Source organism: Lichenostomus cassidix, chromosome 21 (assembly GCF_008360975.1).
Source record: "Lichenostomus cassidix isolate B80296 chromosome 21, HeHo_3.0, whole genome shotgun sequence".
NCBI lineage: Eukaryota > Metazoa > Chordata > Aves > Passeriformes > Meliphagidae > Lichenostomus > Lichenostomus cassidix.
Genome location: NC_139501.1, coordinates 6,188,373 through 6,206,219, shown reverse-complemented (window position 1 = coordinate 6,206,219; position 17,847 = coordinate 6,188,373). Strand labels below are relative to the sequence as shown.

Below are 17,847 nucleotides of genomic sequence, written 5' to 3'. Positions count from 1 at the left end.
ATAATGCTCGATCCTGAATCCCAGGGAGAACCTGGAACAGGAATGGGATCAGAGAATCAATGGGATCAGAGAATCAATGGGAGAGTGGGCAGTGCTTGATCCTGAATCCCAGAGACAGCCTGGAATCAGGGAATGGATCAATGGGATCAGGGAATCAATGGGACACAGGGAATGCTCAATCCTGAATCCTAGAGAGAGCCTGGAACAGGAAAGGATCGATGGGATCAGGGAATCAATGGGGTCAGGGAATCAGTGGGGTGTCAGGGAGTCAATGGGAGCACAGGGAATGGGAGCATGGGGAATGCTCAATCCTGAATCCCAGCCAGAGTGTGGAATGGGGATGGCTCAATGGGATCAGGGAATCAATGGGATCACAAGGAATGAAAGGAATCAGGGAATCAGTGGGATCCCAGGGAATGCTCAGGATTTAGCTGAGCCCCCCAGGGCTGATGGGAGCCCCAGTGACACCCACGGGGTCATTCCTGCTTCCCAGCAGTCCCAAAATCCCTTTTTCAGAGTCATTCCCACTTCCTATAAAATCCTACCTCCCAAAAAATGCCAATTTCCAAGCAAAAAGCAGCAGTTTCAGGGAAGCTTTTTCCTCCCAAAAATCCCAGTTTCCAGGGAAAAAAGGAGCGATTTTTCAGGGAAGTTTTTTCCTCCCAAAAATCCGGGCTGGCATTCAAAACTGCCCCCCCGTGGCAGCCACTTGAACAATTACAATTAATTAAAATTCCCCTTAATTAGCTCCCGGGGTTGCCATAATTTGGGAAAGAATCCCAAAATCCTAGTTTAGGGGGATTTGGTGCCTCGGGATTGATCCAGGTGCTGCTTCCTGTGGTTTTCCTGGAAAAAATCAGGGATTTCACCCCAAAATGGCCCAAATCCCACAGGATTATTCCAGGCTCTTTCCCACCCCCTAGCGATGGGAAAAAGGAATTTCCCAATCCCCGGCGAGGAATTCCTGGGAAAAAGAGAGATCCCAACCAGCCTGAGCCAAATCCAGGGAAAACAACCCCAAAACCCAGGGAATAAAGGGAATTTTCCACATGGGTGAGGTGGGAGAGGATCAACTCCAATTCCAGCCCCCAAAAGGGATTTTGGGGGAAAAAAATCCCATTTTTTTCTGATTCCTTGTGCATCCCACACCGGATCAGCAGCAGGGAGAATCTTCCATCTCCAGGACAATTTTCCCTCTCCAGGATATTTTTCCTTTTCCATGACAGTTATTCCCGCTCCAGGATAATTTTCCCTCTCCAGCACAATTTTTCTCTCTCCAGGACAATTTTCCATCTCCAGAACAACTTTTCCATCTCCAGAACCATTTTCCCTCTCCAGGACAATTTTCCTTCTCCATAACCATTTTTCCTCTCCATGACAATTTCCCTTCTCCAGCACACTTTTCCATCTCCAGGACAATTTTCCCAATGTTTTCCCCCAAAACGCTTTAAATCCACCCCTGGAAAATCCCATTTTCCCACCCTGGGGCCACCAGGAAAGGACTAAAACATCAGGAAAAATGGGGAAAACCAGGAATTTCTCCACTTTATCCATTTCAGCAGCAAGGAATCTCCAATCCCAGAGGATTTCCCGGGGTTTTGCTCACCGTTGTTCCAGGGAAAGGCGGCGAGGCTGCCGTCCTGCAGGCCGGCGAACAGGAAGTCGGCGCTGTGGCCCAGGCTGAGGATGGGCAGCATTCCCGGGATTTTGCAGCTCCGCAGGCACGGCGTTCCCGAATCCACGCTGCCGTACACCAGCAGGCTGTGGAGCAAGGCCGGGATTCCATGGGAATGGGGATCCCAGGATCCCGTGGGAAATGGGATGTTCCAGCCCAGGATTCCAGCCCAGAATCCAGTGGGAAAGGGGAAAAATGGGAATGAGGGGATTCCTGGGAAAGGGGATTCCAGCCCAGGATCCCACGGGAATGGGGATTCCAGCCCATGGGAAATGGCATTCCAGCCCAGGATCCCATGGGAAAGGGGATTCCAGCCCATGGGAAAGGGGGTTCCAGCCCAGAATCCAGTAGGAAAGGGGAAAAATGGGAATGAGGAGATTCGTGGGAAAGGGGATTCCAGCCCAGAATCCAGTGGGAAAGGGGAAAAATGGGAATGAGGAGATTCGTGGGAAAGGGGATTCCAGCCCAGAATCCAGTGGGAAAGGGGAAAAACGGAAATGAGGGGATTCCTGGGAAAGGGGATTCCAGCCCATGGGAAAGGGGACTCCAGCCCAGGATCCTGTGGGAAATTCCATGGGAAAGGGGATTCCAGACTGGGATCCCATGGGAAAAAGGATTTCAGGCCAGGATCCCATGGGAGAAGGGATTCCAGCCTTGGGAAATTCTGTGGGAAAGGGGATTCCAACTCAGAATCCCATTGGAAAAGGGATTCCAGCTCAGGATTCCTTGGGAAATTCCATGGGAAAAGGGGATTCCAGCCCATAGGATCCCATGGGAAATGGGGGATTCCAGACTAGGGATTCCAGCCCAGGATTCCATGGAAAAAGGGATTCCAGGCCAGGATCTTGTGGGAAAGGGGATTCCAGCCTGGGATTCCCATGGGGAAATTCCATGGAAAAAGGGATTCCAGCCCAGGATCCCACATGAAAGGGTATTCCAGCCTGGGATTCCCTGGGAATGGGGATTCCAGCCCAAGATCCCATGGGAAAAGGGATTCCAGCCTGGGATTCCCTGGGAATGGGGATTCCAGCCCATAGGATAGGGTATTCCAGCCCGGCATCAGGAATTCCAGGATCAGAATTCACCCTGGGGTCAGATTTGGGATTCGGGATTTGGGGTTTGGGATCTCACCGGAATTCTGGGATCATCCCCGGGATGGATTTGGGATTGGGGATTTGGGATTGGGGATTTGGGAGTTGGGATTGGGAACTGGGGATTTGGGATCTCACCAGAATCGTGGGATCATCCCTGGGCATGCATTGGGGATTTGGGATTTGGGATTGGGAACTGGGGATTTGGGATCTCACCTGCCGTCCTGCAGCCCCAGGCACACTGCGGGATGAGGGGAGCTGGGGTTGGGATCCGAGGGTTTTCCCGCGGGGTTTCCCGGCTCCGTGGGATCCTCAGGCTCCAGGGGCTCCGGGATGAAGGCCATGCAGAGCACCGGCGCGGGCAGCGGGAAGGATTTGACGGTTCGGGGAACGGAGCGGTTCAGGGAAAAGATCTCCACCTGACCCCCCGAGCCTTCCCGGCCTCCTCCCACCTGGAACGGGAAAAACGGGAATGAGGGGAACCCTGGGAATTCGGGAGTCCAGCCTGGGATCCCGTGGAAAAGAGAAAAATGGCAATGAGGGGATCCCTGGAACGTTCTGTAGTAAATGGGATTCCAGGTCAGGATTCCCTGGGGAAGGGGAAAATGGGAATGAGGGGATCCCTGGGACATTCTGTGGTAAATGGGATTCCAGGTCAGGATTCCCTGGGAAAGGGGAAAACGGGAAGGAGGGGATCCCTGGGAATGAGGGGAGTGCTGGGAATGAGGGGAATCCTGGGAATGAGGGGATTCCAACCTGGGATTCCCTGAGAAATGGGATTCCGGACCAGGATTCCCATGGTAAAGGGAAAATGGGAATCAGGGCAGTCCTGGGAATGAGGGGAATCCTGGGAAAGGGGATTCCAGCTTGGGATCCTGTGGAAAATTCCGTGGCAAAGGGGATTCCAGCCCAGGATTCCCTGGGAAATGGGGAATTCCAGCCTGGGATGCTGTTGGAAATTCTGTGGGAAAGGGAATTCCAGCCCAGGATTCCATGAGAAATGGGGGATTCCAGCCCAGGATCCAGTGGGAAAGGGGAAAATGGGAATCAGGGGATTCCTGGGAATCGGGGGAGTCCTGGGAAAGGGATTCCAGCCCAGATCCCATGGGAAATTCTGTGGGAAATGGGGGATTCCAGTCTGGGATTCCCTGAGAAATGGGAAAATGGGAGTGAAGGGATTCCTGGGAAAGGGGATTCCAGCCCAGATCCCATGGGAAGTTCTGTGGGAAAGGGAATTCCAGCCTGGGATTTCCTGGGAAAGGGGATTCCAGCCCATAGGATAGGGGATTCCAGCCCAGGATCCCATGGGAAAGGGGAAAACCAGTAATGAGCCGGCAGGGGCACTTGGAGTGGGAATAAGGGAAAATCACCTGGAATTCCCTGGTCAGCCCTGGGTGGGGAAGAATTTTTTGGGAGCTGGGAATGGGAATGGGATCTCTCTGGGAATGGGATTTGGGAACTGGATCTTGATGGGAATGGGATCTCTCTGGGAGTGGGATCTCTCTGGGAATGGGATCTCTCTGGGAATGGGATTTGGGAATTGGATCTGTCTGGGAATGGGAATTCCAGCGTAGGATCCCATGGGAACAGGAAAAAATGGGAATGAGGGGATTCCTGGGAAATGGGTTCCACCTGGGATCTTCATGGGAAATTCCACAGGAAAGGAGATTCCAACCCACAGGATAGGGGATTCCAGCCCAGGATCCCATGGGAAATAGGGAATTCCAGCCCAGGATTCCCTGGGAAAGGGGATTCCCTCCCAATCCCCCCCAAATCCCGGGATTTGCTCACCCAGAGGAAGCCCTGGGGCAGGGAGGTGCTGACGGCCGAGAATCCCAGGAGTGAGGAATGGACAGGATTGTGCACTGCGGCTGTGAGCTGGGAATGGCAACGGGAACAGGTCAGGGAACTCGGGATTTGGGATCCACACACAGCCCAGGTGACATTCCTGATTTTCCAGGCTGGATTGCACCAATTCCTGTCCTCAGAACCAACTTTTCCAGCCCATCCACCATTGGATTTCTGCCTTTCCTCCCCAAAATTTGGGATGCAAAGGGAAAGGAGATGGAAAACCCAAATCACCCCCAACAGACAGGATGTCAGTGGGAACCCAAAAATGTGGGATCCAGCTGATATTCCAAATTTTCCTCCTTGGATTGTCCCAATTCCCACCCTCACATCCAAATTTCCAGCCCCTCCAGAGTGGGATTTGTGCCTTTCCTCCCAAAAATTTGGGATCCAGCTATTATTCCCGATTTTCCAGGCTGGATCACACCAATTCCTGCCCTCACAACCAACTTTTCCAGCCCCTAAGGAGCGGAATTTGTGCTTTTTCTCCCCAAAATTTGGGATCCAACTGCCATTCCCAATTTTCCAGGCGGGATCACACCAATTCCCACCCTCACACCCAGATTTCCAGCCCCTCCAGAGTGGGATTTTTGCCATTCCTCCCGGAATTCCGGGATCTGATGGAATGTGGGATGCAGCAAGGGCCATTCCCGGTTTTCACCTGCAGATCCAAGGCTTTGGAGGAAAAGGCTGGAATGTGGCAGGACAGGATGGGACACCAGAAGGGAGCTTTGCTCTTCCTGTCCTCGTCAGGACTGAGCCAACCCGGCTGGTTCTCCTCCCCTGCGGAAAAACGGGAAAAACGGGAATGCTGGGATCAGCCTGACCTTCTCCAGAACCTCCTAACCTTCTCCAGGACATTCCAAACCTTCTCCAAAGCCTCCCAAACCTTCTCCAGAACCTCCAAACCTTCTCCAGGACATTCCAAACCTTCTCCAAAGCCTCCCAAACCTTCTCCAGAACCTCCAGGATCTTCTCCAGAACCTCCCGGATCTTCTCCAGAACCTCCAGGATCTTCTCCAGAACTTCCCAAACTCCTCCAAAAGCTCCCAAACCTCCCCAGCCTTTTCCAAAATCTTCCAAACCTTCTCCAGGACCTTCCAGCCTCCCCCAAAAGCTCCCAAACCTTCTCCAGGACCTCCAGGACTTGCTCCAGATCCTCCCAAACCTTCTCCAGAACATCCCAAACCTCCCCAAGCTTTTCCAAAAGTTTCCAAACCTTCCCCAAATCTTCTGCAAAGCCTCGCAAACTTCTCCAGAAGTTCCCAAACCTCCTCAAACTTTTCCAAAATCTCCCAAACCTGCTCCAGAACCTTCCAAAGCTTCTCCAAAGCCTTCCAAAGCTTCCCAGCCTTTTCTAAAATATTCCAAACCTTCCTCAAAAGCTCCCCAACCTTCTCCAGAGCATCTCAAACCTCCTCCAGGACCTTCCAAACCTCCCCAGCCTTTTCCAAAATCTTCCAAGCCTTTCCCAAATCTTCTCCAAAGCCTCCCAAACCTTCTCCAGAACATCCCAAACCTTCTTCAGCACCTCCCCAACCTCCTCCAAAAGCTCCCAAACCTCCCCAACCTTTCCCAAAATCTTCCCAACCTTCTCCAGGAACATCCCCAAAACCTTCTCCAAAAGTTTCCTAAAACTTTCTGCCACACCTTCCCCAAACCTTCTCCAAAGCTTCCCAACCTTCTCCAAAAGGTCCCAAACCTTTTCCACAACCTTCCAGACCTTCTCCAAAGCCTTCCAAGCCCTCCAAACTCCCAGACCTTTTCCAGAACCTTCTCCAAACCTTCCCAAACTCATCCCAAACCATCCCAAACTCATCCCAAACCATCCCAAACCTTCCCAAACTCATCCCAAACCACCCCAAACCTTCCCAAACTCATCCCAAACCTTCCCAAACTCATCCCAAACCACCCCAAACCTTCCCAAACTCATCCCAAACCTTCCCAAACTCATCCCAAACTCATCCCAAACTCATCCCAAACCTTCCCAAACTCATCACAAACTCATCCCAAACCATCCCAAACCTTCCCAAACTCATCACAAACTCATCCCAAACCTTCCCAAACCATCCCAAACTCATCCCAAACCATCCCAAACCTTCCCAAACTCATCCCAAACTCATCCCAAACCATCCCAAACCACCCCAAACCTTCCCAAACTCATCCCAAACCATCCCAAACTCATCCCAAACCACCCCAAACCTTCCCAAACTTTCCCCAAACCATCCCAAACCTTCCCAAACTTCCCCCAAACCATTCCAGACTTTCCCCAAACTCATCCCAAACCTTCCCAGAACATCCCAAACATCCCAAAGCTCTGGAATTCCCTCCCCAGCCCCTCAGGACTCACGGAGGCCAATCTTGGCCAGGTGCAGCCGGTTGACCCAGGAGATCTTGCTGAGGGGGTTGGGGGTGATGAACACAACCATGACACTGATGGGGCGGCCAGACCTGGGGACAGCAGAGCCTCCAGCATTCCCAAAATACGGGATCCCCAAGCTCCAGGGCCCATCCAGGATTCCAGGATTCCCAAACCCAAGAGCCCATCCAGGATTCACTCCCAGATTCCCAAACTCAGGGCCCGTCCATAATTCCCAAACTCCAAACTCCAGTGCCAATCCAAGACTCTGGGATTCCCAAACTCCAGGGCCCATCCCAGATTCCCATTCCCATCTGCAATTCCCAAACCCCAAGGGCCTGCCTGCCATTCCCACGTTCCCAAACTCAGGGCCCATCCAGGATTCCTTCCCAAATTCCCAAACTCCAGGATTCATTCCCAGACTCCCAAACGCTAGGGCCCACCTGCCATTCCCCAGTTCCCAAACTCAGGCCCCATCCATGGTCCATCCCCAAATTCCCAAATTCCAAGGCCCATCCAGGATTCCCAAATTCCCAAACTCCAGGGCCCATCCAGGATTCATTCCCAAATTCCCAAACTCCAGGATTCACTCCAGGCTTACCAAACTCAGGGCCTACCCAGGATTTATTCCCAAATTCCCAAACTCCAGGGCCCATCCAGGATTCATTCCAGGATTCCTTCCCAGATTCCCTAACTCAGGCCCATCCAGGATTCCCAAACTGAAGGGCCCACCTGCCATTCCCGAATTCCAGGGCCCATCCAGAATTCCAGGACGGCCAAACCCAAGGATCCATCCAGGATTCCCAAACTCCAGGTCCCATCCATGATTCATTCCCAAATTCCCAAGCCCAAGGCCCATCCATGTTTCCAGGATTCCCAAACTCAGGGCCCATCTGCAATTCCCAAACTCCAGGGCCCATCCAGGATTCCTTCCCACATTCCCAAAATCCACGATCCCTGCCCACATTCCCAACCCCATCATTCCCATCTCACTTGTCGGGTTTCCCGGGCAGCAGCAGCCTCAGGCGGCACTTGTTGGCAGAGTGAATCTCCTCCTCCTTCACCTTCATCATCCTCTGCAGCGCCAGGCACCAGTCCTGGGCCACCGTCATGTTCAGGTTCTGAGAAACACCCAAAATCCACCAGAATCCACCAGGATCACCCCAGAATTCCGGGGTTTTCCAGGATTTTCCGGGATTTTCCGGAGGTCCCACCTGGTAGGTGCCGTGCAAGGTGCTGACCAGCAGAGTGATTTGCTCCACCACCGCCAGGTCCTTCTGCAGCTCCTGCAGCTCCTGGAAGAGCCGCGGGGGACCCAGGTACACCTTGTCTGGGGAAAAACAGGAATTTGGGAATGCTGAATGGACCCAGGTACACCTTGTCTGGGGAAAATGGGAATTTGGGAATGCTGAATGGACCCAGGTACACCTTGTCTGGGGAAAAATGGGAATTTGGGAATTCTGAATGGGCCCAGGTACACCTTGTCTGGGGAACAAATGGGAATTTGGGAATTCTGAATGGACCCAGGTACACCTTGTCTGGGGAAAAGTGGGAATTTGGGAATGCTGAATGGACCCAGGTATGCCTTGTCTGGGGAAAAATGGGAATTTGGGAATTCTGAATGGACCCAGGTACGCCTTGTCTGGGGAAAAATGGGAATTTGGGAATGCTGAATGGACCCAGGTACACCTTGTCTGGGGAAAATGGGAATTTGGGGGAAAAATGGGTATTTGGGAATCCTGAATGGACCCAGGTACACCTTGCCTGGGGAAATGGGAATTCAGGGAATCCCACAGAGTGGAATCCACAGGGTTGGGAAAGATTCCAGGACTGAGCCCAATCCATGAGCCCTGAGGATTGGGATTCCACCTCCCAGAGTGGTGAAATTCCCAAAACCCCCCAAATCCTAGCCCAGGGAGGTCAATCCCACTGGCAATGAGGGCTGGAGCACTAAGTCCACAACTCCACCACCTCCCAAATCTGCCCAAAATCCCCCAAATCCTGGGAATAAATCCCATCCCAAAGAAGTCATCCCACCAGGAATGAGGCCCCAAGTGCCACATCCATGACTCCACCATCTCCCAGACTGGTGAATTCCCCCGAAAACGCCCCAAATCCCACCCCAGACACCCCAACCCCACCAGAAAAGAGGCCCCAAGCACCACACCTGCGACTCCACTACCTCCCAAATCCGCCCAAAATCCCCCAAATCCTAGGAATAAATCCCATCCCAAAGAGGTCATCCCACCAGGAATGAGGCCCCAAGTGCCACATCCATGACTCCACCACCTCCCAGCGCACTGAAATGCCCCAAAACCCCCCAAATCCCAGGAATGAGGCCCTGAGCACTATATCTGTGACTTCACCACCTCTCAAATCCCCCCAAACCCCCCAAATTCCACCCCAGAGACCCCAATCCCACCAGCAATGAGGGCCAGAGCACCGTGTCCATAAACAGCTCCCAGAGAGGTGAAATCCCCCAAAACCCCCCAAATCCCCCTAAATTGAAGCCCAGACACCCCAATCCCACTGAGAACAAGGGCCAGAGCATCACGTCCATAAAACACCTCCCAGAGCAATGAAATCACCCCAAAACCCCCCAAAAATCCCTGGAATGAGGCCCCAAGCGCCACATCCATCACTCCACCACCTCCCAGAACGGTGAAATCCTCCAAACCCCCCAAATCCACCCAAAACCCCTCAAATCCCAGCCCAGGGAGGTCGATCCCACCAGGAATAAGGGCTGGAGCACTCTGTCCATAAACACCTCCCAGAGTGGTGAAATTCCCCAAAACCCCCCAAATCCTGGGAATGAGGCCCCAAGTGCCACATCCATTGTTCCTCTAACATCTCCAAGGATGACGATTCCACCACCTCCCAGAGAGGTGAAATCCCCCAAAACCCCCAAATCCCACCCCAGAGAGGTCAATCCCACCAGGAATGAGGCCCTGAATTCCACATCCATTGTTCCTCAAACACCTCTGAGGTTGGCAACTCCATCACCTCCCAAATGCCCCAAGCCCCACCCCAAACCCCCCAAAACCCCCAAATCCCACCTCAAACCCCAAATCCCACAAGGAATGAGGGCCAGAGCACCATGTCCATAAACACCTCCCAGAGTGGTGAAATCCCCCCAAAAAGCCCCAAATCCCTCCAGAAATGAGGCCCCAACTGCCACATCCTTGACTCCAGCACCTCCCAGAGCAGTGAAATCCTCTGAAACCCCCCAAATCCCAGGAATGAGACCCCAACCCCACTGGGAACAAGGGCTGGAGCATCACATCCACATCTCCACCACCTCCCAGAGCAGTGAAATTCCCCCAGTTCCCACCCCAAACCCCCCAGATCCCAAATCCCAGCACAGGAAGGTTCATCCCACCAGGAACAAGGCCTCAGGTGCCACATCCAAAACTCCACCACCTCCCAGAGTGGTGAAACCCCCCCAAACCCCACCCCAAACCCCCCAAACCCCACCCCAAAGCCCCCAAAACCCACCCCAAACCCCCCAAACCCCAGCCCAAACCCCCAAACCCCAGCCCAAACCCCCAAATCCCACCCCAAAACGCCCCAAATCCCACCCCAAACCCCCAAACACCCCAAAACCCCGAATCCCACCCCAAACCCCCAAACCCCCAAATCCCACCCCAAACCCCAAACTCCCAAAACCCCCAAATCCCACCCCAAACCCCCAAACCCCACCCCAAACCCCCAAACCCCACCCCAAACCCCCAAACCCCACCCCAAATCCCACCCCAAAACTCCCCAAACCCCCAAATCCCACCCCAAACCCCCAATCCCACCCCAAACCCCCCAAATCCCACCCCAAACCCCCAAACCCCACCCCAAACCCCAAACCCCACCCCAAACCCCCACCCCCCCCAGCCCCACCCTGCACTCACTGTTGGCGCTCTGGCCGGCCGGGCCGTGCCTGCGGCCAGCAGCAGTGACCCCGGCAGGACTGTCCTTGTCGTGGTGTCCATCCTGCCCCACCTCCACCACGTGCACCTGCGGCAGGCTGGAGCTCCACTTCACCACGTACTTGGGGCCCAGCGGCACCAGGCTGCCCAGCTCCGGCTGCCCTCTGACGGGAACAGAGCACCCACCAAAATAAACGGATTTTTCCTGACCTCAGAAAGGGCCACGCGGTTTTTATGGTAAAAAAAAGTAATGGCTTTTGTATGCCTAGAAAAAGTCATGGTTTTGCCCCTGAAATCCTGGTGTTTTGCCCTAAAAGAATGTATTTCCCTAGAGAAAGCTTGTGTTTCCCACTAAAAAAGTTTGGTTTTCCCCCTATAAAAACCCAGCGTTTTTCCCCTAAAAAACCTCATTTTTCTCCTAAAAACCCCTGTTTTTCCCTAAAAAATCCTAGTGTTTTGCCATAAAAAAACCATGTTTTCATTTAAAAAAATCCTGCGCTTTCCCCTAAAAAACCCCTGTGATTTCCCCCCAAAACACTTGTGTTTTCCCCTAAAAAACCCCTGTGTTTTCCCTAAGAAACCCCCATGTTTTACTCCTAAAAAAAACCTATGTTTCCCCTAAAAACAAAAACGTTTTTTCCCTAAAAAAAACCCCCACCTTTCCCTTAAAAAAACCTCACATTTCCCCTAAAAAACCCCCACATTTTCCCCCAAAACCCCCACATTTTTCCCTAAAAAAACCCCCATCTTTCCCCTAAAAAAATACCCCATATTTTCCCCTAAAAAACCCCCACAGTTTCCCTGCAAAAAACCCTTCATTTTCCCCTAAAAAATCCTCGTTTTCCTCTAAAAAACCCCCACATTTTCGTCCCAAAAAACCTGCATTTTCCCCTAAAAAAACCCCACATTTTCCTCAGAAAAAACCTCACTTTTCCCCTAAAAAAACCCCCATCTCTCCCCCAAAAAAGGCGTCCTGCAGGCCAAGCCCCCACAGTGTGCAGGAAAACCCCAAATGTCTGTGGGGCAGAGCTCAGCACACCTCACAGCCACCCTGCAGGCACCGGCCTGGGAAAGGGGAAAGGAGCTCTTTAGTGGGATTTGGGGCAATTCCGGGATTTCCACACTCAGAGGTGTCAAAACCTGCTGAGTTCATCCCATTCCTGGAGCCCGTGGTGGGAAAAGGGGGCTGAGAAACCCCAAACCCACCCCAAAGTCCTCAATGTCCCCCAAACCCCAAATCCAATGGGACTCCCCCAAATCCCAACCTCGATGGGATTCCCCCAAATCTCAAACTTGATGGGATTTCCCCAGCCTCAGTGGAATTCCCCCAAATCTCAATGGGAATCCCCTAAACCCCAAACTCAATGGATTCCCCCAAGCTTGATGGGATTCCCTCAAATCCATTGGATTCTCCCAAACCCCAAACTCAATGGGATTCCCCCAAACTCCATGGGATTCCCCCAGCCTCAATTGGATTCTGCTAAATCCCAAATTCAACAGGATTCCCCCAAACCCCAACCTCAATGGGATTCACCTAAACCCCGAACTCAATGGGTTTCCCCCAAACCCCAAACTTGATGGGATTCCCTCAAATCCAATGGGATTCTCCCAAACATCAACCTCAGTGGGATTCCCCCAACCTCAACAGGATTCCCCTAAACCCCAAACTCAATGGGATTGCCCCAACCTTGATGGGATTCCCCCAATCTCCAACCCCAGTGGAATTTCCCCAAATTTTATGGGTTTCCCCCAATCCCCAACCTCAGTGGGATTTCCCAACCTCAATGGGATTCCCCCAACCTCAGTGGGATTGCCCCAACCTCAGTGGGATTGCCCCAAATCCAATGGGATTCCCCCAACCCCCCCAGGATCCCCCACACCCGCGGTTCCCCAGGTTTCCCAAGCCCCCATCCCTCCCGGGGCAGATCCCAGCAACCCCCATGGGACCCGCGGGATTTGGGGCCGGCAGTCCAGCTCTCTGACCGGAAGTTGACGTTGGCGCAGACCAGCAGGTCATTGAGCAGGAACACCTTGCGCTCCTTGGACTTGAGCAGCTGTCCTCGGTCACCATACACCGTCTCGGTCAGCGTCTCGCACAGCAGCAGCTGCCGCTGCCCCGAGCTCAGCAGCTGTGGGGAGATCAGAGATGGTGCTTCTGGCCAGCCTGGAGAGTCCAGCTCCACAACCTCCAGACCTTCTCCAGAACATCCCAAAACCTCTCCAAACCTTTTCTCCAAAGCTCCCAAAAACTTTCTCCAGAACCTTCCCAAACCCTTCTCCAGAGCATCCCAAAACTTCTCCAAATCTTTTCTCCAAAGCTCCCAAAAACTCTCTCCAGATCATCCCCAAAACCTTCTCCAGAGGATCCCAAAACCTCCTCCAGGAATATCCCCAAACCTTCACCGAAACCTCTCAAACCTTCTCCAAAAGCTTCCAAAAACTTTCTCCAGAACCTTCCCAAACCCTTCTCCAGAACCTCCCAAACCCTCTCCAAATCAGGCTCACTGCCCTCGGTCACCATACACCGTCTCGGTCAGTGTCTCACACAGCAGCAGCTGCCGCTGCCCTGAGCTCAGCAGCTGTGGGGAGATCAGGGATGATGGTTCTGGCCAGCCTGGAAAGTCCAGCTCCAGAACATCCACAACTTCCCAAGACCTTCTCCAGAATCTCTCCAAAACCTTCTGCAAAAGCTCCCAAATCTGTATAAAAAGCTCCTGAAAACCTTCACCAGAACATCACAGAAATCATCTCCAAAAGTTCCCATAAACCTTCTCCAGAACCTCCCAAGAACCTTCTCCAGAACAGCCCAAACCTTCTCCAGAACCTCAAAAAAACTTTCTCCAGAACCTTCCCAAAACCTTCTCCAGAACATCCCAAAACCTTCTCTAGACCATCCCCAAAACCTTCTCCAGAACCTTAAAAAAGAACTTCTCCAAAAGCTCCCAAAAACCTTCTCCACAACCTCCCAAACCTTTTCTCCAAAAGCTCCCAAAAATCTTCTCCAGATCATCCCCAAAACCTTCACCAGAACATCCCAAAACCTCCTCCAAACAGTACCAAGCCTTCTCCAAAAGCTCCCATAAACCTTCTCTAGAACATCCCAAAATCTTCTCCAGAAGCTCCAAAACCTTCCCCAGAACCTCCCAAAAACCTTCTCCAAAAGCTCCCCAACCCCAATCCAGATCCTGATCCCAACCCAAATCCCAATCCCAATCCCAATACTGACCCCAATCCCAATCTCGACCCCAATCCCAGCAGGCCCTGCTGTGTGTTCTCTCCAGGGCCACTCCCAGCCCCGGATGTGGCACCATGAGGTCACTTTGGGTTCCTCTTTCCAACTCCGAGAGTTGCAAAATCCGGGGGAGGAGACCCAACAGGGATTTCTGCTTCCCAAAAGACCCAGCAGGGAGAGGAAACCCCAAATCCAAACCCAGCAGCTCCTTGGGGAGGAATTCCCCCATTCCACCCTCAAGGCTTGGGTTGGATCCCAACATCCTTTGGGAGCAAAGAGGATCCCAAAAACCCCAATGGGGAGAGGAAACACCAAATCCAAACCCAGCAGCTCCCAATCCCACTGAGGAAGAGGATGATGTGGAGGATGAAGACGAGAATGAGAATGACATGAGAATGAGAATAAGGATAAAGGATGAGGATGAAGATGAGGATGAGGAGATGTAGGAGAATGAGGAGGAGGAGGAGGAGGAGGAGGAGGAGGAGGAGAAGGAGAAGGAGAAGGAGAAGGAGAAGGAGAAGGAGAAGGAGGAGGAGAAGGAGGAGGAGGAGGAGGAGGGAGGAGGAGGAGGATGAAGATGAGGAGGAGGAGGAGGAGGAGGAGGAGGAGGAGGAGGAAGAAGAGGAGGATAAAGATGAGAACAGTGATGAGGACGGTGCTGAGGATGAGGATGGTGGCAATGCTGAGGAGGAAGATCTGGATGATGAGGATGAGGACGATGATGAAGACAATGCTGAGGACAATGATGAGGATGATGAGGATGCTGAGGATGAAGATGATGATGAGGCTGAAGGCTCACCTTGCTGAGGCTGCTCCTCTCCCCCACGCTGCGGCTGAGCTGCTCCATCTCAGCCACCTGCTCGGCCACTCGCTTCTGCTCGTTGAGGCGCTCGGCCAGCGTCTCCAGCTCCGTCAGCGCCAGCTGCAGCGACAGCCGGTCAGCGTGACCTCGGGGAGTGTTCTTCAGCATGTCCTGGGGATGAAAACGGGAATGGGAATGGGAATAAACACCGGGAATGGGAACGGGAATGACACAGCCGGTCAGTGTGACCTCGGGGAGTGCTCTTCAGCATGTCCTGGGGATGAAAACGGGAATGGGAATGGGAATAAACACTGGGAATGAACACCAAGAACGGCACAGCTGGTCAGCGTGACCCCGCAGCATGTTCTTCAGCATGTCCTGGGGATGAAAATGGGAATGAAAAGTGGGAATAAACATCGGGAATGGGAATGGGAATGACACAGCCGGTCAGCGTGACCTCGGGGAGTGTTCTTCAGCATGTCCTGGGAAAATGGGAATAAAAACTGGGAATAAACATTGGGAATGAGAATAAACACCGGGAATGGCCCAGCCGGTCAGCATGACCCCACGGTGTGTTCTTCAGCATGTTCTGGGAAAAAATGGGAATAAAAACCGGGAATAAAAACCAGGAATGGCACAGCCAGTCAGGGTGACCTTGGGGAGTGTTCTTCAGCATGTCCTGGAAATGAAAAATGGGAATGAAATCTGGGAATAAACACCAGGAATGAAAACAGGGAATGAAAAACGGGAATAAAATCTGGGAATGGGAATGGCTCCAAGAAAGTGGTGCCATATGGAACATCACTGTTGGAAGAGCTTTGGGAATCTCCAGCGGCCAAGCCTGGAAAGTGATCCTCGCGATAGATCCCTAAATCCAACCTCGGGATAATCCCAAAATGTGTCCCTGGGGCAAACCCCAAAAACTGGGAGCAGGAACCCGCAGATGTAGCTGCTGTAGGATTGGGAGAACTGAGGGAATTGGGAGCAATTTTAGGATCTCCACAACCAAAGATGATCCTTGGGATTGATCCCTAAATCCAGCCAAGGTGTCAACCCCAAAACACATCCCATGCCAAACCCCAAAAACTGGGAGCAGAAACCCCACAGATATACCTGGAGAAGGACTGGGAGAACTGAGGGAACTGGAGCAATTCTGGGATCTCCAAAACCAAAGATGATCTTTGGGATGGATGTTTTGAACCACAAAACACATCCCATGCTAAACCCCAAACCCCAAAGATCGGAATCAGCACCCTGGCAGTACCTGGAGCAGGAGGATGAACTGAGGGAACCTCTGGATTGGCTTCACCATCAGCCCATAGAGAGTGACACGGTCAGCGCTGGCCATCTGCCGCTTCTGGGGGGAAAATGGGAAAAATGGGAAAAATGGGGTTTTGGGAAAAAGGGAGCACTGGGGACATCTGCTGCTTCTGGGGGGAAAATGGGAAAAATGGGGTTTTGGGGAAAGGGGAGCACTGGGGACATCTGCCGCTTCTGGAAAAAATGGGAAAAATGGGATTTTTGGGAAAAGCAGAGGCAGGGGTCATCTGCTGCTTCTGGAGAAAAATGGGAAAAATGGGGTTTTTGGGAAAAAGGAAGCTGGTGGCCATCTGCTGCTTCTGGGAGGAAATGGGAAAAATAGGAAAAATGGGGTTTTTGGGAAAAGGGGAGCACTGGGGCAATCTGCCACTTCTGGGGGGAAAAAAAAAGTAGGAAAAACGGGTTTTTTTGGGAAAAGTGGGGCTGCAGTGGGGAGAAAGCCAGGAAAAATGGGCTTTTTGGGAGAAGTAGAGCCAGGGGCACCATGGCGGGGGAGAAATCCAGGAAAAAGGGGTTTTTTTTGGAATAAAAGCTGACCTTGAGGAATTCCAGGAAGGCAGGCTTGGTCAGACAGGCCCTCTTGAGCAGAGCCATGGCCGCCGAGAAGTTGTTGACGTAATCCGAGTAGACATCCAGCACCATGGACTTGGAGAACTGGAGAGGGAGGGAAACTGGGAATGGGGTGGGATTCCCAAAAATGGGGGATATTCCCAAAAATGGGGTGGGGATTCCCGAAAATGGGGTGGGAAAGGGTGGGGGGCTGGGGGTGATTCCCAGTTTGGGCACCATTGGTTTAATCCTAAATCCAGCCCTGGTGGGATCCTGGGAAAGGTTTGGAGGTGATTCCAAATTTCTGAGATTTGTAGGTGATTCCCAGTTTCCCATCAAATCCCAGGGGAGGTTTGGAGGTAATTTCCAATTTCTGATAGGATTTGGAGGTGATTCCAAATTTCCCATGGGATCCCAGAGGAAGTTTGGAGGCAATTCCCAATTTCTGAGATCCCAGTGGAGGTCTGGAGGTGATTCCCAACTTCCAGTGGGATTTGGAGGTGATTCCAAATTTGAGGTGATTCCCAGTTTCTGATGGGATTTGGAGCTGATTCCCAATTTGTCCCATGGGAAGTTTGGAGGCGATTCCCAATTTCTCATGAGATCCCAGGTAAGGTCTGGAAGTGATTCCCAGTTTCTCATCAAATCCCAGGGGAGGTGTGGAGCTGATTCCCAATTTCTCATGGGATCCTGGAAGATTTTGGAGGCGATTTCCAATTTCTGATGGGATTTGGAGCTCATTCCCAATTTCTGAGATCCCAGGGGACGTTTGGAAGTGATTCCCAATTTGAGGTGATTCCCTATTTCTCATGGGAACCTGGAAGAGGTTTGGAGCTGATTCCCAATTTCTGATTGGATCCCAAGGGAGGTCTGGAAGTGATTCCCAATTTCTCATCAAATCCCAGGGGAGGTTTGGCGATGATTTCCAATTTCTGACGGGATTTGGATCTCAAATTTTTGAGATCCCAGGGGAAGTCTGGAGCTGATTCCCAATTTGAGGTGATTCCCAGTTTCTCATGAGACCCTGGGAAAGGTCTGGAGGTGATTCCCAGTT

At 52.3% G+C, this 17,847-nt stretch overlaps 1 protein-coding gene across 12 annotated transcripts in view; it reads right to left on the bottom strand.

Annotated features, from left to right (window-relative positions):
- Positions 1–17,847, bottom strand: part of ARHGEF10L (Rho guanine nucleotide exchange factor 10 like) — a 46,588-nt gene that overhangs the window by 6,667 nt on the left and 22,074 nt on the right. For 9 of the 12 annotated variants that reach the window (XM_085080299.1, XM_085080294.1, XM_085080287.1 and 6 more), the window contains 13 exons: positions 16,782–16,898; positions 16,189–16,281; positions 14,922–15,095; positions 12,874–13,019; positions 10,873–11,054; positions 8,468–8,667; positions 8,188–8,433; positions 7,967–8,094; positions 6,965–7,065; positions 5,276–5,397; positions 4,558–4,644; positions 2,983–3,218; positions 1,607–1,761 (listed from right to left, as the gene is read on the bottom strand). In XM_085080299.1, coding sequence (XP_084936425.1) covers positions 1,607–1,761; positions 2,983–3,218; positions 4,558–4,644; positions 5,276–5,397; positions 6,965–7,065; positions 7,967–8,094; positions 8,188–8,433; positions 8,468–8,667; positions 10,873–11,054; positions 12,874–13,019; positions 14,922–15,095; positions 16,189–16,281; positions 16,782–16,898 — 1,987 coding nt within the window. The remainder of the gene's footprint in view (positions 1–1,606; positions 1,762–2,982; positions 3,219–4,557; positions 4,645–5,275; positions 5,398–6,964; positions 7,066–7,966; positions 8,095–8,187; positions 8,434–8,467; positions 8,668–10,872; positions 11,055–12,873; positions 13,020–14,921; positions 15,096–16,188; positions 16,282–16,781; positions 16,899–17,847) is intronic. The other 3 variants (XM_085080293.1, XM_085080295.1, XM_085080296.1) reach the window with 1 other exon arrangement.